The 26,864-nt window shown below is 41.2% G+C and overlaps 1 protein-coding gene across 1 annotated transcript; it reads right to left on the bottom strand.

Annotated features, from left to right (window-relative positions):
- Positions 1–185: 185 nt before the first annotated feature.
- NHLRC3 (NHL repeat containing 3) lies at positions 186–26,570 on the bottom strand. The gene is made up of 7 exons (XM_074960020.1): positions 26,432–26,570; positions 16,531–16,683; positions 13,761–13,908; positions 13,054–13,254; positions 10,233–10,324; positions 7,678–7,790; positions 186–6,938 (listed from the first exon to the last, which is right to left on the bottom strand). The coding sequence occupies exons 1-7, from the start codon at positions 26,522–26,524 to the stop codon at positions 6,710–6,712; spliced, it is 1,029 nt and encodes a 342-aa protein (XP_074816121.1). The 5' UTR covers positions 26,525–26,570; the 3' UTR covers positions 186–6,709.
- Between the last annotated feature and the right edge of the window lie 294 nt (positions 26,571–26,864).

Here is a 26,864-nt window from a genome sequence, read left to right as displayed (position 1 = left end):
AACTGAAAAGGGTTAAAAAAGGAGCTACAAAAATGATTCACTGTCTGGAAAACCTGCCTTATTCTCAGTGTATTTGGTTTATCCAAGAAAAGATTAAGAAGTGACTTGATCATAGTCTGCAAATACAGGGAGAAGAAATTCCTGATAGATAGCTCAATCTAGCAGAAAAAGGCAAAACTGTGGCTGGAATCTGAAACGAGACAAACTTAGTCAGAAATAAAAGTGAATTTTTTTAACAGTGAGGGTACTTAATTATTGGAACAGTTTATCTAGTGAGTGAGGTTACTTGAAGGTCTTAAACAAAGATTGGATGTATTTCTAAAAAACTGAGCAATAGCTCACACAGAACTTATGGGCTTGATCAGAAACTGCTGGGTGAGCTTCTGTGGGGTGTAATATGCAGGAGGTCAGACTAGAAAGTCATAATGGTTCCTTCTGGCCCTAGAATCTATAAATCTATGACTTAGAATCTAGGATTTATAGCTTTAGTTCAGAGGCACAAAACAACAGCAAAAATAACTGGTACAATTTGGCCTGAAACTGTATTTTTCAGTTTTTCTTGATGAAATGAAAAATCAAAAACATTCATTCTGGCCAAAACATTTCGAGAGTCAGTTCAAATTAAACATTTAATTTTGAAAATGTCAGTCTGAAACAAAGTGTCAAAATGGTTCATTTAGACACTTCCAAAAATTGTTTTCAGGGTGGGGATTTTTTTTTTTTTGCACTTAAACTATTTGCCGAATTTAACCTGAATTTGTGAATAGTTCTGGTGCCCTGAATAATGCATTTTTCATCAAATTTACTATTTGCTGGAAAAAAAACTGCCTAGCTCTTCTATGACTGTTTATTATTTATACCTAGTTGCATGGGTGTTACTTAGTGTTCAGCATTGTGACAAACTGCTGTATGTGTGAATTAATAATTACAATTATCACCATTTCACGTTTCCTATAAGCAGTAGCACATTACAAGTTGTTTTATGCTGAACACTGCAAGTCTCAGGTTCTTTCAACCACTTATCATAAACAACCCAGATATGCAAACTCTTTATGCAGTGTGTTATTGCGGATAGAATCATAGAGTATCAGGGTTGGAAGGGACCTCAGGAGGTCATCTAGCCCATCCCCCTGCTCAAAGCAGGACCAATCCCCAAATATGATAACATGATGCTGCTGAGGTAAGGCCTGATTCTGACAAGCTTACTCCAGAAGTAACCCCATTGATCACAATGGGAATTCTCATGGAGTGAGTTATTACTCAACGACAGATTACAGGTGGTAGAATGAGGGCTGATGAATCAGAATCAGCAAGCTTAGTTCTGACTTCACTTAAAGCTTGCCTTTACGGGAAAATTTGCTAGCATTATTCCAGCATTATTATACTGCTACAGTTATACCAGTAACTCATGTGGACACAGTTTTTGGAACAACAGTGATCTTTTTTGGTTTTACATATGTCACTTCTAAAGCAACAAACTCCACTGAAATCTCTGGTATAAGAAGAGAAGAATCAGTTCAGATATATGGACATGAGATTACTGAAAGGATTTCGTTCAACTAGAAAACGTAACGGAAACAAATAAAAATGACCATAAAAACTGTAACAATACATAATCAGTTGTAACTGAATTATCTGGTTTGAAAAGGGAAAATAAAGAACAATTGATTACTATTGACTTTCAGATGTGATTTGTTGTTTGTGCTTGCTTTGTACATTGAAGATGCCAGCCATCAATAACAGAGTTTTGGTGCCCCCTTGTGTTTCATATAAGCAATTTCAGTAACTGCCAAAACGTACCTGTTTGCAGTGTTGCTGTAGCGATGTTGGTCCCAGGATATTAGAGGGACAAGGTGTTGAAGTAATAACAGACATATTTCCCTGATGGACTGTATTTTCTAAGGGACAACCTATCCTAAATTCTCAATCACTGATGATTCACTCAATCTACATTCATTCCTATATTTGCTTTCTACAACCATTTCTCTGTATAACTTTTCATGAGTGATATACCCAAATACCTGGATGCTAATATCTAAAAAGTATTGTTAAATTTATTCACCTAAATTTGGGTTATTTCAGATTCTGTACTATATGTATCTTATGACTTTTAAAACAAACTTTGTATTTGCAGATAATCTAAGCACTATATCCAGCTGTACAGAGTCTTTCCTTAACCTCTGTATTATATAATTCTAACATTAGCTTTAATAACATTTTAAAATCTTTTCTTCGAGCTCTGTGTAAGCCTGAAAGCGTGACTCTTTCACCAACAGAAGTTGGTCCAATAAAATATATTACCTCACCCACCTTGACTCTCTAACCCATATTTGCACATTTGTTTCAGATGTAAACTTCTACGGGTTTACCTGTTTGCTCAGGTTACTTAATTCCTTGATAATGTATCAGAGAGGATAACAATCACTTTTTCACATGTGTCACAGAAGCTCCATCCACTCTGCTGCAAGGGGATTTTCCACAGTATTAATCACTGATAACGTCTGATTTGAACATGATTTAGACAAACCAATGAACAGTTTAGTAGCTATTTTTCAGACTGAAATAGTTCAACTTGTTTTATTTCTAAATCAACTTTAACAAAACAAAAAACAAAAAAATCTTCAGAGTCATCCCTGGCTCAGGGATTGTTAACAGGATAAATGGGTACAATTGTTATACAACGTTATTAACCAATGTCATGTTGCAGTGTCCTAACATATTTAAATGCTGTTAACTTGTTGTCACCAGAAACTGGGAGTATACTTGCTTTGCAGCAGCCTAGACAGTAACATGTTTCAAAGTGTCTTACAAGGCTTTCTAGCATTGGTGTCTCTTAGTAGTTGGCACAATGTGGTTACTGATTTTGTATACAGAAGGTAGCTCTATTATAATACAAATAATAAATAATAATTCTCACCACATTCATATAGTCATCCAAGAGTTTGCTCTTCCCATGGGGTCATTACCATGGCCCGTCTACACTGTGTAACTACTGGCTGCACAGCAGATTTCCCACAGGATGAAAACATGTGCATGAAAGTGCCTGTACTTTCCATTAATGTTTGAGGAAGGTGCATACACTAAGGAAAATTGATGTCAGCTGGCCAAAGCCTGAAGTTTCAAAAAAACAAAAACAAACAAACAAAAAAAAAACCATGAAAACTTTTCTGCATTTTTCTACCAGCAATGAAATTAACTTTTTTTGTATAGCCTGGTTATACTGAACAATGGAAAATGTCACCAAGCAAATCCTTTGTCTTTGACAAAATGTGGTCAATTTTTCTTAAGGCATGGAGGAAGAAATGCACCCGTACCACCCTGCTGTTTTCTGCAAGTGCACGATATAGTTTCCCATTCTCCTTAACAAAAAAAAAAAAAAATCTGAACAGCCTTGCCTTCACCCAAAATGGCTTGCATGGCTGAAAAGATATGAATGGTATTTAAAGATACTGGTAACAAATTGCTGGCACACAATTCAGAAAGTAAATTACATAAATAAACCTCATTTTGAGGAAGAACTACTGCCTCTGGCACTACAGAAATTGTTTGTTTGAAAGATTGGTACTACTGATACACACAAGAAAAGTAAGATAGGTTACATTAACTCAGAACAAACAGCCACCCATCCATCCTCCTCATAGTGTAGGAAGTCCAGCTTCACAAAACCATTATTAAAATTCACCTGCTTGCTCACACTTATATTGAAAATAATCAATTAAAAATACCCTTCTGATGTATTACTCACCCAACCAGAAACAAACACAGTGTTCCTCACCTTGATAGAGTTTTAAGGCAGGTTGTTGTAGTCAAATTCAGTCACTAGATTTTCAGGCCAGGAAGGACCATTAGATCTACTGTGACCTCCTGTATAAACATAGGTCTTGGATTTCACCCAGTTAATCCTGTATTGAACCCAATAACTTGTGTTCCAGAAATCATCCAATCTTGATTTGAAGACATCAAGAGATAGAGAATCCACAATTTCCCTTGGTAGTTTGTTTCAATGATTCATCCCCTCACTATTAAAAATGTGTGCCTTATTTCTAATTTATATTTGTCTGGCTTTAACTTCCAGCCATTAGTTCTTGTTATGCTCTTTTCTTCTAGATTAGAGCCCTGTAGTATCTGGTATTTTCTCCCCATGAAGGTTCTTTATACATTGTAATCAAGTCACCTCTTGATCTTCTTTTTGACAAGCTGAACAATTTGAACTCTGAAATCAATGAGGGATTTAAAATCTTAATTTACTGTCTGGATTTTTTTAAAGAATTAGTCTAATCCTCTATAAAAGACTCTGGGTAGCTAGAAATGATTATATTGTTGTTTTCATATCAAGGCTTATGTAACTCAATCATCACATATTAGTAATTACTCTGAGGGAACCATATGATAAACTGTAATAATTAAGATTTATGCATCCATTTTCAATTTACTATCGATGTCACACAGAGAGAGAGAGTAACAAGTGTGGTGAGGTAGGAAGAGAAAAGGGACACAGAATTTTAGCTTCCAAGTAAGTAATTTTACTAAGCGGTGTGCAAATCAGGAAAAATGTGTTTAAAAATTTTTTTTTTTTTTTTTTTTTTTAACACAAAACATTGTCATTTAGATGAACAGTTCAAGTTTGCCAGTCTGATTTTTCCCATTTTCCCCCAGATCAAAAAATCCCATGCAGCCAAAGTCATCGCACCAGACTACAGAAATGAGGAGCACTTTCAAACTAAGTCATAAGGTCCTCCATTGTGAAAACCTAACTTACTTTTTGCCAGATTATGCTAAAATGTAATTTTGCTCAATTATTTGTAATAAATCAATTTCAAGCACTTATCAGTCACCTCTTGAACTAGGTCACAAGTATAGCAGTGAAAAGGAGTTTGATAGCATCCTACTAATCACCAGGTGACATTGTTCATACCACAAGCACCTATAAACTGAACAAACACACTTTGGCCCAGATTCTCAAAGGCACTTAGGCACCTAGCTCCCACTGATTCCAAGGATGAGGGGGGCAGCAAAAGTCAGCCAAAAATGGTTTTAAAAAATTGATGTCTGAGTGACAAGTCTCAAAGACACAGAGGTCTCTAAGGCACATGCAAAACTTCATTATCTACATCACTTGGAAGGCTTCTTGAGCTGCCAATCTGAAGGTATCTGCCAGTACAGTGTCTTTTTCAGTATCACAACCATCTATTCAAAGTCCTCTTTGTTCAGGATTGCCGGGTTTCAAAGCAGCAATAACGTCCAGACATGGCAACCAAATCTGACTCTTCCTTGATGATTCACGTAGACTCTTGCTGTAACATGTTACATAAGGATCTAGACACCGTAGCAAGAAAGGTCTTCAAGGCTAAACTGAGCATACCTCAATTTCAGTGAACCTGGTATTGAACTAAGCAATAACACATTAAACTGCTGGGACATCTATGATGGTGAATACTTCCTGGGGAAGAACTATAAAGACAATGACTCTGGAACAGTCACAAAGAAGTTTGCAAGTTCTGTGCTAAAGAGAAATCAGCTGCTGATGTATTAGCAGAAGTCCCTCAAAAAGAAGTGGAAAGTCACAGCTTAATATTGAAATAATGTCCTTGAAAATCTGAAGACAGAATAAAAGATCACACTGGTCTCAAAAAACAATAATCCAAAGGCCAAATATTGCTGTAGATGATGTGTCTGAGTTTCAACAAGATTAAGAGGGCGAAAGCATGTTATCAGGCCTAAGGCTGATTAAAAGTCTCCTAGTAAATCCCGAGTATGTGCCTCACGGAGCTCAGATGTGCTAAACTTCAACACACTCTACTTTGAGGCCTTGCTTACACATAAAACTTGTACCCATTTAACTAAATCAATTTAGAAACTCAGTTAAAAATCTGTGTCACCTCATTGTGAAGACACGCTTAATTTCATTTAAAGTGCTTTATATGGAGTTAGCTTAAATCAGTAAAGAACTGATGCCTCTGATGTCAACAGTGGTATCAATGATTACGTAAGGTAGATGCCAGAGATGCTAAAGCCTCAGCACTGGCTATAAGTATCAAAGGTCTCACTGAAGCCAAGGAGACTATGATATGCTGCATCTTTTTGTTCTGAGTTGGACAATGTTAGCATAGCGAGCCAAGGAAACCTGAAGCAATGTTAAGCTAGAGTCCAGGGCCTCAAGTGGACAAAGCTTCTAGAAAATTAAATATGTAGACATTTCTCTCTGCCAGCTAGGACCTTAGGAGGTAACAGAGTGCACTGGCTAGGCAAAGAAGTCACAAGATTCACCCTGGACACTGAAGGTAGAGTGTGTATATTGATTAACAATGGAAATTATGCCTAGACAAGCAGAATAATTACAAACCTAATGTCTTATGATTTATCAAGAGACAAGGGGAAAAATTACCCTGAAGTTAAAAGCAGGGTAAAACATGGTAAAATGGAACTAATATGCATTCTCCAAATCCCAACAACTAACAAAAATGAAACAAAACACACAAAACATGCCAGTAAAAACAAATGATGACAGATCAAGAGAAAATAGCTCCCTGAGTTTGACACAGAAAATAAAAGTGAGAGCAGGTCACAAAGCAGTTTTTTTATGCATTCTAGTGGTGCAACATGCTGTGCTTATGAGTGGAAGCACAGTCTGCAATGAACGTAAGGAAATCCAGCATGGGTCTTGTAATCCAGAAGAAATGGCTTGTGCTGAATGAACCAAAGAAAACCACTAGTTTAAGGGTACATATTTTTGTACTTGTTGTGCACCAATTTCTGCAACATAAATTGCTCCAGTCTTCACATTTACATCCACAAGGTGTGGTTTAACCTCATCAGCTAGCTGGATTGTGTTTACCACATGGCACTCTCCAATGGATCCTACTGGTGGTGCTGCCAAGACAGTCACTCTGTTAATACTCAGCTGAGCTACAATTAGATATTCCTCGTTGGTAGTTAATCTAAAAATAAAGAAAATAATTAGAATTAACATATTCTTAGAACAATTCATGTTAACACTGCTATACTATGTGCTTTAAAAAATTATTATCCATATCTAGGTGAGCAAACAGTGTTCATGTGCAGAGTAGGCAATCAGTTTTCTAACTTTCTGATTTGGACTTCAAATCTGAGGTTTAGGATACCCTCATGTATAGCCCATGTGTCAGTCACTTAACATCCAGCTGCTGAAGCTCTCAAATCAAATGAAAACAATTCTAACATTCTCAATCTTACAGTGCTGTAGAGTATACAGAGTAAGCATACAGGACTTGCTCTACATGCTGCTGCTGCTCCTTGGAGCCACAGATTTTGGTGTAACAGCAAATGAATAGGAATTTACACAATGGAAGTTAGGGCCTGTGCCTGTAGCCTTTACACATCTGAGTAAGGGGGGCAATATCAAGCTCCTAATTGTGTTCCCCAATGTCTATGAAACTCACAACTTTAAATTAAAATGAAAGTCCCAATCCACCAGTCGGATCCACATAGGCAGATCTTATGAAGTCAAGGATTCACCTTTACAGATCCTATTGCAGGATCAGGAGTCAGGACATAATTCCATAGCAATTCCACTCGCTAATTCCAGAGTCTGATGTCAAGCATTTGCTATCAACTTAAAGTAATGTGGAATCCTACTGGAGAAAAAGTAGCATTCTGTTTCCTTTGAAATGTTTTTGTGGAAATACATAGTTACAGTACCTGACAGAAGAGGGACCATCTTCTACGAAACAACTACTCCAGGACCCCAGCCATTCCCCTGTGACTTTACTGAAAACCTGGATTCGTTTGTTTCCTCGGTCAGCAACCCACACCTATTGTACACAGTAAATAAATACAGCTATACAGTATATATACTGCTATAAATAGCTACACCAAAAGCATCAGTTCCTTACACATAATGGGCCAAATATAGTGAAGAAAAGAGGGTACATCGGGAATGAATTTGGCTCTGCTTTTATTTTACAAAGTTGACTAACCAGGTATTAATTCTCAGACTCCCTCTCCAAAAAAAAATCAAAAATCCTTACAATGAAGTTAAACTATATATCGAAAATCACAGGTAAGATACACAAACTACTTTACTCTGCCGCAGTAGAGATGCTAGTGTCTTATGCTCCCCTCTTTTGTGGTTGCAAGACAGAAATGTTCACCACAGAACACAGGTTTTTCAGTGCTCATATACATACACTTATCTGATGCTAAGTATCATGTCACCAAACTAATAATTGCTCTTTTTTTTCAGCTACATGATCTAATTTCATGAGCAGGGTCTAGGAGTTTTGCATATGTAAATACATATCTGTGCAATGACACTTTGAAAACTGGCTGGCACAGGGAATTCTGGGGATTGGTTATCTTCAGTATGCCCCTTGTCTAATCAGAAATGTGTGGAGTAGGCTTTTTTCTGTGGATTGTGAATGGGTTGTAATAACACTGTACATTACATTAAGGCATCCCATTATTGCGATCACCGACAGGATGAAACTGTTTTGTTATAGAAAATCATGTCCATCAAACATTTTAGCTTTCTCAGATTATTGCTGCAGGGGCAGAGGTAAGTGACAGTTTGGGTACCTTACCTGTGAATTTCCATACTTTGAATTTTAAAAATAGAAGTTTACATTTTTAAAGTTATTTATTTGAGAAATTAAAGCATTTCTGTAAGACTGTGTGCGATCCAGGGACTCACTGACTGGTGCCAACTGGCAGAGGGGGCAAGCATGTTTTTACAGGGATTCCCTAACATATACTAAAAATTATGTTCTTATGGTCTTGGAGTTAAGGCAGGTCACCAGGAGTGACATACCTCAAAGATATTCCTTTCACACAGGAGGTAACTGATACCTATTTCCCTGTCTGGCCATTGGTGTATTGTATGCCACACACTGTATGCCTATTTGCATACTGAGCCAAGTACAAATTGAGAGATTGAGAAATATACAGGAGAGGAAATGTACAGGAAGAAACAAAGAGCAGGGGTGTGTCCTGTTTATGAATAAAGACACAGAATTGGTCTGGTATATCTTGGAGTGCTAAGAGACATACTGAATCCTTCATCTCGGAGGCAAACTGACAGCATGCATGTCTTATGAAAGAAGGGTCACAGCCGCCCTAGCTGTAAAGTGCTGCAAGGAGTTTGGGCGAGCAGTATCCTATCCCACTAGACAAGAGGGTTTCTTGTCAATTAAATCTAGGCTCCAGAATGCATATTATGATTTTATTTTACATATAATCATTTGTTTCCAATATTTCCACTTGCTATTACTTGAATCTCTATGTTTTGTTAAATATATTTATACCTGATTTCACTATAAACAAATTTAAGTGCTACGAGTTAAGCAGAGTGGTGATCTGAAGTTAAACTGTTAAGGTGAGTTGTAGTTTCTTTGGAAGCAGTGGTTTGGTGAATACTGCGAGTGTCCTGTGGACAAAAGTCTGGACACTCCAGGGAGACGCTTGGAGAGCTCAAAAGTTCCAGTGTGCCTATTGTTAACCTGTAGAGGGACAGCAGAGCCTGCGGGGTCTAGAGGGGATTACTTGTGTTGCCTATGGCTAGTAAGGTTGGAGAGCTGACCCACAGCAATCCAAGACAAAGCTTTCTCACACTAAGGGCAGGTGGTAGTGAGGTGCCACATAACCCTGTGTTTACCTGGGAAGTGTCACAATGTGTACTCAGCCTCTGAGGCACTGTGATGAGTTATAACTTAGATAGCACCTTAACTGAGTTATATGTCAGGGAATTTCCTTAGTTTTTAAAATTGTCCTAAGAGTCTCTGAAGGAGCTTTGGAGCGACAACACCAAAGGTCCTCAGAGTCAATGCTCCCACCTTGCAGATCCCATAAAATGCACAGGAACAGGGTAGGGTGGCAGCATATTAGGGGAACTTCCTTCTTCCTGCCCCCTTGCAGTGCAAATCCTTTAAAGGTCTGTAGGAGTAGCAGCCTCCTCCTGGGGACTGTAGGACGTCCGTGTATATATGTATGTGAAGAGATTATGTCAAATTGTCAAGACTCCCTCCCAGCCACGTCAAGAAAAAGTTTTCAATGTGAAAAAGTTACACATGACTGCTCCCATGATTAAAATTGTACACAGTAGGCCAGATCTCAATAATCAAAGATGAAAGAATGGCACTTTTTAGGTTGTCTTTTTTTTTTGGCAAAGGACATTAAGTACCAAAAACACATGTAGACATATACGGGAGAAGGCATAAAAGTTGTCTCTAAAACATTGAAAAACAGTTTTAATTCTTTACCCGTCCAACAGAATCCACTGTGACACTGTGAGGAATCTTGAACTGACCAACACCTGTACCATTTTCCCCACGCAGCCATATTTCCTTGAAATCTAATAGTAGAAATCATGATAAATAATGAAAAAGTAGTTTTCACTTTTATTATGTAGTATGAATGAGTGAAATATGTTTGGCCTTATTTCCTTTTAAATGATTCTTAGCAACAGAAATACAAGTCATTTTTATAAGACAGGACTTTAAAGGGATTTAAAACACAATCTTCCTCTTCTTGAAGTCCAGGGGATAGTCCCAATGACTTCAATGGGAGCAGGATTAGACTCTTATTCCTAATTTCAAACTTTACTATTCATAAGGAGACAATTCTATTTACATTTGTGTCTCACTAATTTTTCCATGCAGGATATATTTGTTTTTCATTATTAATCCATTTGGTGTCTGTGTATGTTAAAAAGAAAGCTGCAATATCAAGCAGAGACAGAAAAGGGAAAAATCTCTCTCCTGGTCATGCTAGAGAGGCAAAGAAATTTTTCACCCAAAATAAACTATAATAAAATATATTGCTTAGATTTATCTATCTACTGCTCACAATAATACAAAATGGAAGAGTATAACTGGCAATATACAAAGGTCTAATTTTGCCAAAAAATAAAGTTCATGGTCATGACCATGTGTTGGTTTCTTTAAAGATTTGTTTCTTCAAAATAAAGAGACATTTTCGAGATGCACGAATAACAGAAGTATGACTTACATGAGAAACTACAGGGTTAAAGCTCATTGTAGACCTCTGACACAGATCCTAGCAAGCACCCCCTCCTGGCCACCAATTGGACTGCTCTGAGGGGGAATCTAAGCCTCTGCTCCTCTGGGTCCCGGGGGGAGGGGAGGAGGGTGTTAAGCTTCTGAAGCCCCAGTAGGCTGCAGCACTGTTTCCTCCGTTAGCCTCTCTGGCACATTTCCTGGGCACTGACTCTCAGTCTACTATCCTTCTTGGAAATGGAGCTCCTCAGCCCACCTGCCCAGGACCAGTGCTGCCCTCCGAGATACACCAGTTACTCAAACACATCCCTCTCCCAGAACTCCACCCCAAAGTGTGAAGCTTCTGGTGCATAGTTTAACTCTTTCAAGGACATGCAGCATTTGTGAAGCAGTCGATACACACTCAGACACTTTGCACACTTAACACATTAATGCTCCTGTACACTTAATCATGTAAAGCAAGCACAGGATAGTATAGATCATTCAAAACAATAAAAGTTACAATGCATGCCCTTTACAATCTCATCCTTCCCTTGGGAGTCCTTATGGACCATGATATCTAGGCGGGCAGGGTGTCCCCTGCCTCATGCAGGCTGCTACCTGCTGGGTGATCTCTCCCTCTTACCCAGCTTTTGTGACCTTGCTGTCTCCTGTTCCATGCTTCCTCTTTCGCTCAGCCCTATATTCCTATGGGTTCCCCTGTTTAAACACTGTGGCCAGCACTGTTTTGTTCCTGTGTCCACTGCTCCTGCCTTTCTCCCGTCGCTTCAGAGGAGTCAGTTAGCCTGATTTTCTAAGGATGCAGCTCATCCAGTGTTCCCAGCTCACCCAGTGTTCCCAGATGTTTGCACCTGAATAGAGTCATTGTGTCCTAAGCACCTCCTACTGTGTCTATCTGGTATGTACCTGCTACAGGCCCCGTCAGCAATGGTGAATCCAATACATATAGACACTCATGATATAGCAGTTTTTCAATATATACCTTCACAGTATCAATCAGAATTCATAAATTGTACTGGTACAGCCCCAATTCATCACAGTCCCAATTCTGCAAACATTTACACATGCTTAATTTCAAGCACATGAATATTCACACTGAAGTCACTGGTTTCAGAGTAGCAGCCGTGTTGGTCTGTTTCCGCAAAAAGAACAGGAGTACTTGTGGCACGTCAGAGACTAACAAATTTATTACAGCATAAGCTTTGGTGGGCTACAGCTAACTTCATCGGATGCATAGAATGGAACATATAGTAAGAAGACAGACAGACAGACATACACACACATACACACACACAGACAGTGGAAGTTGCCATACAAACTGTAAGAGGCTAATTAATTAAGATGAGCTACTATCAGCAGGAGAAAAAAAATTTTGTAGTGATAATCAAGATGGCCCATTTAGACAAGAAGGTGTGAGGATACTTAACATGGGGAAATAGATTCAATATGTGCAATATTTAATCTATTTCCCCATGTTAAGTATCCTCACACCTTCTTGTCTAAATGGGCCATCTTGATTATCACTACAAAATTTTTTTTCTCCTGCTGATAGTAGCTCATCTTAATTAATTAGCCTCTTACAGTTTGTATGGCAACTTCCACCTTCTCTATATGTATATATATATCTTCTTACTATATGTTCCATTCTATGCATCCGATGAAGTGGGCTGTAGCCCACGAAATCTTATGCTCTAATAAATTTGTTAGTCTCTAAGGTGCCACAAGTACTCCTGTTCTTTTTACTGAAGTCACTGGGACTACTCACAAGCTAGGGCCTTAATCTTTACAAAAACAATGAGAAAACAGGCAAGGGTTAAAATAGCAGTGACAGGTATTAAAAACATGACAATCCAGGAGTTAGCTGATTAGCTGGGTGTTTTTGCTAAAATGATCAGCAGTGAAATAGGCTCTGATTCAAAGCTCATCAAAATCAATGGGGAGTCTGTCAATTAACTCTAATGGGCATAAGATCAGGCCCACAGTTAGCAATGTTGATGTTTAAAACTATTATTAGGCCTCTAAATTTTCAGATGTCAACTCTTGTGTACGTTCTCTTTTCACCTACCTGTGGACAGTTTGAATAATCTGTTGTTCATCCCTCCATCTCCATCCACAATGTAGATCTCCCCTGTTTGTTCCACAAATATTTCTGCTGGCTGATCAAACTGCAGCGGATTTAAACCTGAGCCAGCTTTACCTTGAGTGCCCAGGACCTGAATAAGTTTACCAGAAGGACTGTACTGTTTAACTGTGTGCCCATACTCCCCTGTATTAAGGAAAGGCATAGAAATTTCTCAGCAAAACCATGGCTCTTTGACATCAACACAGTAACAAAAGATAAAAATCCACTGTCACTTTAAGAATGAAACTGAACTAAGAAAACTCTGTAGTAAGAGAATGATTTCAGATTAGTGAGGCATCAAATGGACATGTGCACAGTACTGGAGCTGTCAGGATGGGATAGAGGACACAAATTATGCATTGAAATGCATGCTTTTCTGGCCCTGTTTCTCGATTAAGATCTGGAAATGTTGGCCAAGATTATCAGCTCTGGCAAATGAGCACATGGCACAACTCATGAGCCTTCAAACTGCTCTACCTTGTACTGGGGAACTGGATCAGTGCACAATTAGGACTCGGGGAGCATGAATCTGGCTTAATGTTCTTTTGGTACCTTATTCAAACAATTAAAATTACTGTTCAAAGGGATACCTGCAAAAAACCTATTTTCTCTGTGGCACAATATTTTTAACATGTTCCCATTATACATACCAGTTCCAACATCTGTGATCCATATTGAAGTATCTGTAGGGGTGCTGTCTGCAAAGATACCATGAGGCATTTCAAGTGTGGAATTCCATGCATGCAGGAAATATCCTTCATCTGAAAACACTAGTACCTTTGGTACATTAGCCCCTCTCTGAAGGTGTACAAAAATAGTCAATTGAAAAAAGGATCTTATCAAGCAAATAATCTCACTTTTGACAATTCTGTTTAAATGTTCGTAATTTTCATGTCAAAAACCTTTACAGACATTAATTAATAATTCTCACAACAACCTGTGTGATGTGGGCAAGCACTGCTAACCCCATTTTACAGCTGGGGAAAAACACAGAAAGGTTAAGTTTGCAACAGTGTTCATTAATCTTGGGACACTTAAGGCCTGATTTTCAGAGGCGCTGAGCCACTGCTGCTCTCATTGTCTTCATTTTGAATTGTGATTGCACGCAATCTCTGAAAAAAACATCATGCCCTAGGTCTCCCAAGATGGGCACACATTTTTAATTGTACTTAATTGTCCAGGATTTCAGGTGCCATGGCTGTGTTTTATAAATAAAAATCTCACCACTTTTGTTTGCATTGCTGAAGACAGAGAGTCTCAACCAGAATCTAGATACCAACATGTAGGCATGACTAGTACAGTCAGTAAAATTCTATTATAACAGTTGCTTGGGATGGCTGATTTTCTGTCTATCCATCCTAGGTAGTGATGTGGCCACTGTGACAGATATGGTAATTTCCTGCAATATCCTTGAAAGTCTTGTGTGTCTATTATTGTGGGCCAGGACTATATGTAACTTCTGTATGAGAGAGATGTGACAAATACTGCAACCCCATGTGTATCTTCGGGGTCCACTGTTTAAATGAATGTTTTATTGTGTTCCACTCCAGGGGGAAAGGCCACCACAGTTCTTACATGAACTAAAAACAGTGGAAAATCAGCCAAGTTGTAATCCCCCAAGGAGGTACCACCTCGTGCGGATGCTTGCATATACTAGCTCAGACTACTTTCAGAGTAGCAGCCGTGTTAGTCTGTATCCGCAAAAAGAAAAGGAGGACTTATGGCACCTTAGAGACTAACAAATTTATTTGAGCATAAGCTTTTGTGAGCTACAGCTCACTTCATTGGATGCATCTGGAAATCCAGCTGTTTGCAGACCAGGAGCACCAGCACCAGCATGAAAAGTGCCAGTGTCAGAACAAACACGTGGAGAAGTAGTAGTATTGTCAAGATGGAGAGACTGTGCCAGCAAGACCAGGTTCAATAACATCAGCTCAAAAAAGAGAAACTGCACCATAGTCTGGTAACTTACCATAGTCTGGTAAGTGGAGCCAGGCACTAGGTACCTGTCCTGGTGAGTGGCATCAACTCCAAATTTCTTCCTGGCTTTAGGGAATGACATGGATGTATTTCTAAATGCTTCTGAAATGGGGTTTGAAGGACTGGCTCCTACCAGAGCCCTGGTTGGAGTTGGAAGGTAATCTCTGATAAGCTTATTAGTTTGTATGTAGGTGCTTTTGTTGTTTTAATATGTTTTCTCTGTAGCACTTTCACCTTAAGATTAAATGTGCTTGCTTATAAAGGGCTCTGTGGTAACTTTCAACTGCTGGCAATTATGTTGTGCATAACTGCCTTGAGAGAAAGCTTGCCCTGTTTAGGCAGTCTGGCTTTCTGGGAATATCACAGTGTAGCCAGGGTACTGTGCAACCTGGAAAGCCCCTTGGTCAGGAGGCAGAGATTAGGTTTCTCCCCAAGAGAGTTAACAGCTGAGGAGCTGGGAGCCTGGAAGGGGTGCCCTTGATGGAACATGGACGTGAATGCAGGCGCAGTTACCCTGAACTGTGACATCCCCGAACACTGGAGTATCTGAGCACCTCACAGTTTCTGATTTATTAATCTTCACAACACTCCTGTGAGTATTATTATCCCCATTTTACAGATAGGGAAGAGAGGCAGAGAGAGACTAAGTATCTAGGGATGTAAATACCATTAAAAAAGTGAACTGTTTAAACAATTTAAAAATATGTTGTTTAAACAGCTAACCGTTTAAGTGGCTGGGGCCCATCTGGCCGGCGTGGCTGGGCCCGCTCCGTCCGGGTGGCCCTGCTCTGTCTGGGTGCTTCAGCTGGGCCTGCTCCGGGTGGGCGGTGCTGCTCGGGCCACTCCAGGTGGCGCAGCTGGGCCCACTGGGCTGGCCGGTGCGGAGCTGCTGGGGACAGCCGGATTAACAGTTAAGGTGCTTAACTGGTAAGACTATGCTTACAGGTTAATCTTTTACATCCCTGTAAGTATCTTGCCCAAATTCACACAGGATGTTTGTGGCAGTGCAGGAATTGAACCCAGGTCTCCCACAGCCCACTGGGCCATCCTTCTTTTGAGGTTTACTTAGTTGAGGTAGGGATGTGAAGAACAGCAGCAGAAGTGACATCTACAGTTGCCTCCATTCTCCTAGCAGGCTTCCACATTGTAGGCTAACTGATTTGTATCTTTCCTTGTGACACTTGCCATTTCAAAACTATTTTTTTAAAATTTGAAGCCTGTAAAAAACATAAAAGCAACAAGCCCAATATGCACAGGAAGAACCTTCATATCCAGAACTACTTTAAAGAAATGTATACTATTAATAACCTAGTCAAATTTACATCTAGAATTTAATACAATAAACGGTTATAATTATCTTAATATAAATGCAAATGGGAATTCCAGAGGAGAAAAACAATATAATGCTAATAAGGACAAAATTCCAGTGCTATTACTTACTTGTGCAACATAGACCAGATCATGGAGAGGGTCAACAGCAACACAAAATGTTTGCCCAGTGAAATATTCTGGACGTTTAGGCCAGCCTACATCCAGCTTGTAAAGCTGTTGCTCTATCCTCCAAGGGGAGTAAAAAGCAATTGCTCTTAATACCTTAAAAAAGTAAAAGTAAATAACCATTAATAGTTAAATTCCATGAGATTCCACTTTCTATAACTCTTCAGCTTTTTATTAGTTATTATTAGGGTGAGATTTTCAAAGACACAAATGGTGGTTGGGTGTCCAATTTCGACTGAAAGTCAATGGAAGTTCGCCAGCTAGCTGCTATTTGGGCCTTTGTAAATCTTCTTTGTTAGAGCCAAATGAATCAGCACACTTGAAACATTAAATCAAGTGTACATCCACCAATTACTCAATAACAAATATTATTCTGACATGGGATTGTCTCTAAATGGAGTGCAAGGATGCTGTAGAAGAGATTGTCTCTAAATAGAGTGCAGGGATGCTGTAGAATTACTGACGCAAAATTACACAATTGTTTCCCAGGTGTGTAGTTCTTGGCACTCAAAATGTGCTGAGCTCTTTTAAAAAACTTTTTAAAACTGCTAAGCTCTTGTAACAATTCTGGATGGTGTGTCCACAATAGCCTTCCAGTAGCTGTATCTGATGTGCTGGCTAAACCATGTTGATCAGAATCATGTTCAAGACAATTCACCCCAAGCACCCTGAGCAGTGATATAGTTTTGAATTGGGTAATATGGAAACAAGTCATACCACCTGTGTTTAAAGAGGTTGTGTGAACTGGGTGGTGGCTAGATTTAATTTCCCAAAGCAGTTTCCATTATCAAGGGACCTTTACTGCGTAACACCTGTGTGTGTTAACAGGTAGTTGACAGCTCCATCACAAAGCATCCAATGGATATCAAGACTCCTGCTGCCACAACCACAGAGTTCATCATGACTCTATCCTGCTACAGCCAGGACTGGAATCCTAGTTCTTCAGCTCCCTACAGCTCTCTACAACTTAAACTAAAGAAGATCTCTAGTGGCTTATTCTAATTGTAGGCTCCTTATGCACTTGATGGTCTTTGCTGAAGGGCAACATCATGCTCACTCTCTTCTACATGTAAAACCAGAACGTTACCATAGACCGAAGGATTCACCACACACAGAGGTGGGTCACTGGAGATGAAGGGGGTGACAGTAGACAGGATGAGCACACATGCGTTTCAAAGACCACATCCAACCAGGTCTAACACATTTTGCCACCCTGCCAGAAGCCTCCCATAGAGACCTTCAGCCTTTCCTTACGCACAAGGAGAGCCAAAACTCTTAAAGAAACACTTGATTAGCAGCCCTGCAAGCAACTCAGCCTCCTGGCCACAATATGCAGCTGGCTACTGATCCTGGCAGAACTGGGAAGGCATCTATGCTTTACCTCACCTCCTCTCTCCAAAGGTAAAATGCTGGATTATGCAGGGCAAATGAGCAAAGGGGGGGGGGGGGCGGAAACTTAGTTTAAGGAGGGGACAGAAGAGGGAAAACAAACTACAGAGAGAATGAGTGTGGCAAAGAGAAAGAGGAAAGAGAGGAATAGGTTGAAAGACAGGGAGAGAAGGAATGAGCAGGGAAGTGAAAAAAGAGGATAAAAGCCAAAATCCTGTGACCACAGACAGACCAAGAGGGCAAGAAGCATAAAGACAAGAAAAAGAGCAAGAAATATGCAAGGCCCTGGACGCTCCATGATTCCATGACAACGGGATTTGTTACAGAATTTACCTCGCCACAGAACTGTGTGCCAAAAATCTGACTTTTTTTATATATATATATATATATATACACATAAAATGTATGTTCTAGCCCTTACAGTCATGGATAAAAACTCAAATGTGAGCCAAGCATAAACTGTCTGCATCATCTACCAGCATCTGGAGAGAGCCTGAAACAATAGCTCTGATGGGGTGACTTGTCCCATTCATTTCAATCAGGACCCTCTGGACTCTACCAAATTAAGCAGCCATAGAATTGCATTCTCCTAATAAAAGTTAGACTTGCAGACACATGGTAGAAAATATAGTAGAGGGAACAAAGAGAGAGAAAATGTTTTCTAACTCCTCATCCTTTACTGTAATATAGCTGGTACTCTTTTTCTTAATCAAGGGAAGAGAGTCAGGGAGAGACACAAGGCTGAAGTTTGGTTTGTTATTCTCAGTTCCTTATTTGTGGTACCAGCTCCACATTCATGGTACCCAGTTCCTTATTCAAAGGCCAAAATTATTTACAAAATATATTAATGTAAGATAAAAAATTTTTGAAATGTCATCAGATTAATGTGACTGAATGTGATCATTTGAATTACTAATTCCTTAATTATTTATTAAGTGAATAATCAGAGAGCTGGGTTTTGACTGCAAGCATGTGACAAAATAAGTCTTGATCACCCCAAGTGACATGTCCCTGTGACATGTTCTGTTCTGAACCACATGACTGTTGTGAAGGAGCTGAGACAAGTCACTCCCCAAGCCCAAGTTTTGTTCCTGTGCAATATACTGCCACGTCACACCCCTACCACACTTCCATATCATACACAGAGTTTGAATAAGCAGGTGGGTTTTGACAGACTGTATGCGAATAAATGAGTCTTGGGACATCCAAAGTGACACATCCCTGTGACCATCAGACTGTTCTTAAGGAGCTGGGAATCCAACTCACTGACCCGAAGCTTTGTTGTTGCATAGTATGCTGCAAAATGTCATACCTCCACTCCACTTCCATTTTATAAATGGTGATTGAATAAGGAAATTGGGATTTGACTAAATGTACATGACAAAATGTCATTTAAGGTGACCCGAGACACACCTCCCTGTGACTATCAGGCTGTTCTGAAGAAGCTTGGCCATGCCACTCACCGATCTGAAGATTTGGTCATGCGTAATGTGCTGCCACATGCCACACCCCCAACCCACTTCCATTTTGTATATGAAAATTGAATAGGGAATCGGATTTTGATTGGCTGTACAAGACAACATGTGTCTCGGGTTATCCCAAGTGACATGGCCCTGTGATCATCAGAGTGTTCTGAAGAAGCTGGGACATCCTACTCGCCAACCTGATGCTTTGTTGTTACACAATGTGCTGCCACATGTTACTCCCATTCCACACTGCTTGAATGAGGAGCAGGGATTTGACTGCCTGTATATGACAAAATGTGTCTCAGTGTTGGATCATATTAAAGAAGTTCTGTATTAAAATCACAAATGAGTTTGATTCCCCACAGTTTAAATTCCAGGGTATTACTAATTAAGAGGTCTCTTGGTTTTTGGTACTGTTTCTCTCCCTCTATGTGTGAAACCTGCAAGCTGCTAATTGCGTTAGTACATTCTAAGACAGAGTCTGTTCTCAAAGCAATTCACACAGAGAGAGACTCAAAGCAATACTCTGTAACAACAGAAACAGCACCCAGAGACTCCCCGCCCTTTTGTTGTATTAACAATTGTGATTAAAATAGAGATAGAGGATGTATGTGGATGGATGCTTGGTGTGGATAATAACTGAATGATCAGGGAGGTGCCAGCCTAAGAATCCAGTGTCCATCGGCTGAAGAAGGAGTCAAGTGGAAATTACCAGAGGACCCCTGGAGGGCAGACTGGAATCCACCCAACAGCCTCAAGAATGGGAGAACCAAAGAACAAGATAACATCTAGCAGCACGGAGCCGTCAGAAACGTGCTAACAGCATGATGAAGCAATTCCCATAGACTGGCATAGGAAGAAATTCCTATAAAAATGGACTCTAGAAAGTGAGAACTTTGGGGTCTGCTTCTGCAAAGCAACTTCCAGGAGCGTCAGATGAGCATCTGACAAGGCCCTGCTCCCTCCTCATGTCCAGGCCACCTGGCCAGTGGCTTGGCATGAGCAACTCTAAGGCTGGTAACTATAATAACAACCTTGCAGAACCTGTGTGTGTTTTTGTATGAATGAATGTGTGAATAAATATGAGATTGAATGGAATGTTATAGCTATAACTAACTGCTTACTATGATTCTTTCTGTATTCACAATAAATGTGGTATTTTGCCTTTTCCTCTTTAATAAGATCCTGCTGGTTTTTATTTTATTGGTGTAACATCAGGTCGCTTCAGGTGACATGGCCCAGCGACTGTCAGGATGTTCTGAAGGGGCTGGAATATGCCCCTTGCCGACCACAAGGTTTGTTCTTGGGCTATATGCTTCCCCACCCATTCCATACTGTGAGAGGGCTTAAATAAGATCTAGGTTTTGACAGACTATACGTGAGATAATTCAATTTGGGTCACCCCAAGTGACATATCCCCACAACTGTCAGACTGTTCTGAAGTAGCTGAGACATGCCAGGGGTTAGACTAGATGACCCTTGTGGTCCCTTTTAACCCAGTGGTTCTAGGATTCTATGCCAGTTGGCAACCCAAGGATTTGTTCTTCAGGAATATACTGCCACTTGTCATACCCCAACCCCAGTTCTGTATTGTACATAGTGATTAAGGAGCTGGCTTTTGACTGGCTGTATGGGACAAAATACATATTGAGTTCCCCCAAGTGACAAGTCCCTGCAACCGTTATTTCATTATGAAGAGATGAGGATTTGCCCCTTCCAGAGGTGAACCTTTATTTCTGGTCTGACAGATATATTGGCCCAATTTTTGTGTGTGTTTTTTCTGTGCTAGTTAACATACAATATGCAATATTGCATGTAAAAATCAACAGAACCAGTATTCAATGAATTTGCTGCAAATCAGTCTGTAATGTTTTCATAAAAATTATATGATAGTTACAAATGAAGAAGTCCACTGGAACTTTGATTTGTTTTTAGATGAAAAAAGTATCAAATTTTTTAAAATTCTGTTACACACATAAAAACAGCTGTGCCAATTACAGTTGTGTGTTTTGCTCATTACACAAGAAAAAATAAAGAAAAGACACTTCAAGGGCACAGTTGCCTTCCAATAATCATGTTTATGAGCTACATGCAAACATAAAAGGCCTATCAATGCATTCTGCTGTTCTGAATGGTTTCTGATGGCTTCTAAAATACAGACCACAGTGAACACTCGAGTGTTCACATTCTACTTAAAGGAATATGTAATGTAGTTGTAGCTGTGTTAGTTGAACCAGTTTGTGTCGTGTGGCTGTGAGACTCAGACAATAGAAATGTACACTGGTACACTTTAATGGAATCTGAAGAATCTATCTGTAGGTAGAATATCTCTACCTCCTTTCCTTTTTAATTCCAAAATTCCATCATAGAAATGCCAGCCCTCAGTTTGACCAAATTTGTAGAAACAAACAAAATGGTCCCCAGTGTTGTGTGTCATTCCAACAACTTTGTACATATAATGACACCACCTTCATTTTGATAAACTTTACTGCTTATACAAATAATATTGATGACTTCTATTGAACTAATCAATATCTGAAACACTTGTAAATATTAATACGATATTCAAGTTACATAAAAAGGTACTACAGAGAGGGCAGTTGGCGTATTTTTCTGTAGTAGGGGAACTGCATTTTTGTCTGAATATTCAATGAATGGTATTTGAAAAAGACAAGTAACTACTCTGAAGCGCATCCACCAAAATGCATCTCTTGTCTTTCAACTTACTTGCTAACATGCACAGAAATCTATGCTGGAAATACCCCAGGGTAAAATTTTTGAATCTTTCTGTGATCAGACTTAACAAAAATGAATAAGATGCATGGTTCACCATTAATGAAATGATGTCTACTCAATTGACGTAATCCATTGCATTTGTTCATGTTTACTCTGAAATTGTAAAATAAGTACAGATGTTGCTATTTATTATAATATTTTAATTAATTGAGCAATGGTTGCTGCTGTTAGTGCTGATTATTGGTGACACCTATATTTAAGCATTCCTAAGGATCTGTATGGTCAGACCCTGTTTTGCACAGAAGGGAAGTTTCTTCATAAACTTCTGCATAGAACTGCTGCATAATCTGGTGCTGTCTGCTGCTTTATGGTCTGTAATGCTGACACAACCACCTATTGCACCAAACATCCACATGGAGGGGAAACTTTGATAAAGGTGTGTGTGCAGAACGGCCAATAACAGGGTTTCATAGATTCCCAAGTATACCTAGACCATCCCTGCCAGGTGTTTATCTGTTCTTAAAAACATCCAATGATGGGGATTCTGCAGCCTCCTCTGGAAGCCTAATCCAGTGTTTATCTATCTTGACAGTTAGAAAGTTTTTCCTAATGCCTAACCTAAATCTCCCTTGTAGCAGATTAAGCCAATGACTTCTTGTCCTAACCTAAGTGGACATGCCGAACAACTGATCACTGTCCTCTTAATAACAACCTTTAACATATTTCAAAACTGTTGTCATGACCCTTCAATCTTCTTTTCTCAAGACTAAACTTGCCCATCTCTCCTTTTAGGTCATGTTTTCTAAACCTTTTATCATTTTTGCTTTTCTCCTCTGGACTGATCAGCTTGGGCAGCCAGGCGCACTGACTACTGCTGGAGCAGTCTTCCCACCTCAGCCCCCCAGCAGCAGGAGTTGGGTGTGGCGGGGCTCAGGGCTGGGGTGCGGGGTGGTGTTTACCTGTAGGGGGGCTCCCCTCCCTCAGCTCCTAGCTCCATGAGCTGCCTCTAACAGCAGGCACCGCCCCTGCAGCTCCCATTGGCCGCGGTTCCCAGCCAATAGGAGCTGTAGAACCAGGGCTTGGGGCGGAATGGAGGCAGCACATGGAGCTCAGGAGCCGGGTAGGGATCCTGCCCCAGCCCCACAAGCCCCCCCAGTACCTGCAATGCCCTCCACCGCCCCCCCAAGTACCTGCAGCACCCCCTCAAGTTTTTGTCAGGGGTATATAATACAAGTCATGGACAGCTCACAGGCCGTGAATATTTGTTTAGTGCCCGTGACTAAAATGTATTTTACTAAAAATACCCGTGACTAAAATGTAGCCTGACTCATATTCAATCTGTGATCCACTAAAAGCCCCAGATCATTTTCAGCAGTACTACCACCTAGCCAGTTATTCCTCAGTTTGTAGTTATCCATTTGATTTTTCCTTCCTATGTATAGTACTTTGTGTGACATATATAGCAATTTCCTGCAATATCCCTAGGAAGCCTTCCTGAATTAAGGTTAAGTATATTTCAAGTCCGTTGCATTAAATGCAATGGTTATGTATTATTGTGGACGAGGATTGTCTTAACTTCTCTAGTGAAGAAATAAGATGTAAACCCCAGGAAGTGTTAATAACTTCAGAGAAGTATACTGAACAACGGGCCAGACAAGAACGGACAATTAGGGTGGTGTCAAGTGATTTTCCTGAGGATCGCTATGGGGAGGGGAATGCAAATTTCCCACCTCTGGTTTTGCAAAAAACCAGACTTTAGAAGCTACGCTCTTCATAGGGGCTCACTGTCTACTACTTACCTGTTCCCAGAATCTAATCAAGGAAAGAGTGACCTTTCCTAGCAATTCTGGTTCTGAGCTGCGGTTGTTATGAACTTGTAACCACAGAAAAACCCTTTTGTGGAGTTTGAAGGACTGTCTCCTACCAGAGCCCTTGGTGGAGTTGAGGGTGATCTATAGTACGCTTATTAGTATGCATGTAGGTTCTTTTGTTGTTTTAATATGTTTTCTCTATGATACTTTCACCTTAAGAATAAATGTGCTTGCTGAAAAGGGCTATATGGTAACTTTGAAATGAAGGCAATTACACTGTTCATATCCTTCAAAGAGAAAATGAAGTGTAGATGCTGGCCTCATTAGGCAGTTTGGCTTGCTGGAAATCTCACAGTGTAGCTAGGGAACTGTGCACCTCTGGTTAGGAGGGAAAGAAACATGGGTCTCTGCTCAAGCTAAGTGACATCTGAGGAACCGGGAGCCTAGAGTGGGTTCCCTCATGGGACCATGGAGGATGAATACAAATGCAGTTGCCATGAACTGTGACACTTTGAACTTGTCTTTATTGAATTTCATATTGCTGATTTCCAACCAATTCTTGACTTTGTCAAGGTCATTTTGAATTCTATTCTTTCCTCCAAGACTTTGCAACCCCTCCCACTTTGGTGTCATCTGCAAATTGTATAAGCATACTCTTCACTCCATTAGCTATGTCATTACTGAAACTATTGACTAGTACCAGATCCAGGCCAGACCCCAGCAGGACCCCACTAGATACATCCCCCCACTTTGACAGGAAACTCTAACTACACCCATCTCTTATGCCTCTATCCTACTTCCACATTGTAAACGATGCTTGAACAGGGAACTGGATTTTGACTGGCTGTATGTGATAAAATAAGTCTTTGGTGACATGTCCCCACAACTATTAAGCTGTTCTGATGTAGCTGACCCATAGACCTATCTTTCTTGAAACTCCGCAAAAATTGCAGCCCATTTCACAAGAGATTGTGTGGGGGTAGGGGGAAATGGGCCACAATTTTTTGCAACATAAAAGTTTCAAGTAAGGCAGTTCCATGTCTCAGCTACATTAGAACAGCTTAATGGTTGTGAGGACATGTCACTTAGGGTGACCAAAGACTTATTTTATCACTTATAGCCAGTCAAAATCCAGTTCCCTATTCAAGCACCATTTACAATATGGAAATGGGGTGGGGGCATAACAAGTGGCAGCATGCTACCCAAGAACAAAGCTTCAGGTTAGTGAGTGGCAGCACGGCCAATTCCTTCCAAACAGTCAGGCAATGTGTCATTTTGGGTGACCTGAGAAACAGTTTGTCATGCACAGCCAGTCAAACCCACTTCCTTATTCCATCACCATTTACAGCTGGGATCTCAAACTCGAATCACCACAAGGGCCACATGAGGACTAGTACATTGGCCCGAGGGCCGCAATACTGACATCCCCTGCCCCCACTCCACCCCTTCCATGAGGACCCACCCCTTCCCCACCCCCATTCCAATTCCTTCCCCAAAGCCCCCAACCCAACTCTTCCCCCTCCCTGCCCCTATTCCAACCCCTTCCCCAAATCCCTGCCCCTGCCCCACCTCTTCTCCCCTCTCTCCTGGAAAGCGCTAAGCGCCGCCAAACAGCTGTTTGGTGGCGGGAAGCGCCTGGAGGTAGGCAGAGGAGAGGGGACGAGGCACGCTGGGAGGGGAGGGGGGGCAGCAGGGGAGGGGAGCTCGGTGGCTGCAGGAAATAACTCGGGTGGGGGGGGGCACAGGAAGCTTGGCGGGCCGCAGCAAATAACTCTGCGGGCTGCCGTGTGTTTGAGACCCCTGATTTACACTATGGAAGGGGGATGGGGTGCTATGCGACAGCACACTGCACAGGAACAAAGCTTTGGGGTCAGTGAGTGGGGTGCCCCAGCTCCTTCAGAATAGGCTGACTGTTGCAGGGACATGCCTGCTAGGGAACCTGAGGCTTATTCTGTCACATACAGCCAGTCAACACCCAGCTTCTTACCTGAATAACTAGTACAGTAATTAGTACTTTACATTTTTATCATGTTCATTAGATGACATTTCTAAAAACTGACTCTTACCCTGATACATTTTTAAATAATGTTGCCCTTTGACTAAGTTAACTAGGCACCAGAAATAAGGATCTGGGAGCAGAGAACCAAGTTCAGCTCTTTGGGAGAGGGTTTGGCTTGGGAAGAGACAGAGAGGAAGGAGCCGGCTCCCCCTTCCTCCAGCAGTCATCTCCCCCCGCCCGAGCGAGGTACCTGGACACCTGGATCCGGGCGTGGGGCCGGGGACAGGCCCAGGGTGGGGATGAAGGACACGGCGGGGCGCTACGGAGCCAGCAGGCACGGGGTGTGGGGGCCCAAGCTCACCCCACCCACTTGTAGGCGAATCCCCCCACGCTCTCCGCGGCGCCTAGCGGAGCCCCGGCCCGCGCCCCCTGCCCAGACCCACCTGGGATCCCGAGAGCGCGCAATAGAAAACCAGCAGCGCTGCTATCGCGCTGCCCATGGCAACCGCCAGGCCGGGCCTGCCGCGCAGCTTCATACAGCCCGGACGGCGTCACCGCCGGGGCTCGCCCTCGCCCGCCCCCGAGCCGACTCACGTCAGGCAGAAACCCCACCCCCTCAGCGTGCGCGAGCCGGGCATGCCATGGCAGGCTCCAGGCAGGGCCACGGTACCTGCCCAGAACACCGCAGCTTTGTCACGTGACAACAGGCGGCGCCTAGGCTTGTGTCAGTCACGTGACTTCAGACGCGGAGACGGTGCGGTCAGGCCTCCCTCGCAATTTTTTATACCCTGTTGCTCGCCTTTGGGGTTGTCTACTTGAGTGCCTGAGCGCAGGACAACAATGTCCGGTATGCAGGAATTTTTAAACAACCGATAG

Source organism: Natator depressus, chromosome 1, assembly GCF_965152275.1.
Source record: "Natator depressus isolate rNatDep1 chromosome 1, rNatDep2.hap1, whole genome shotgun sequence".
In the NCBI taxonomy this organism is placed as follows: Eukaryota; Metazoa; Chordata; order Testudines; family Cheloniidae; genus Natator; species Natator depressus.
The sequence above is the reverse complement of the archived record's forward strand: the minus strand, read 5'-3'. Positions and strand labels throughout refer to the sequence as shown.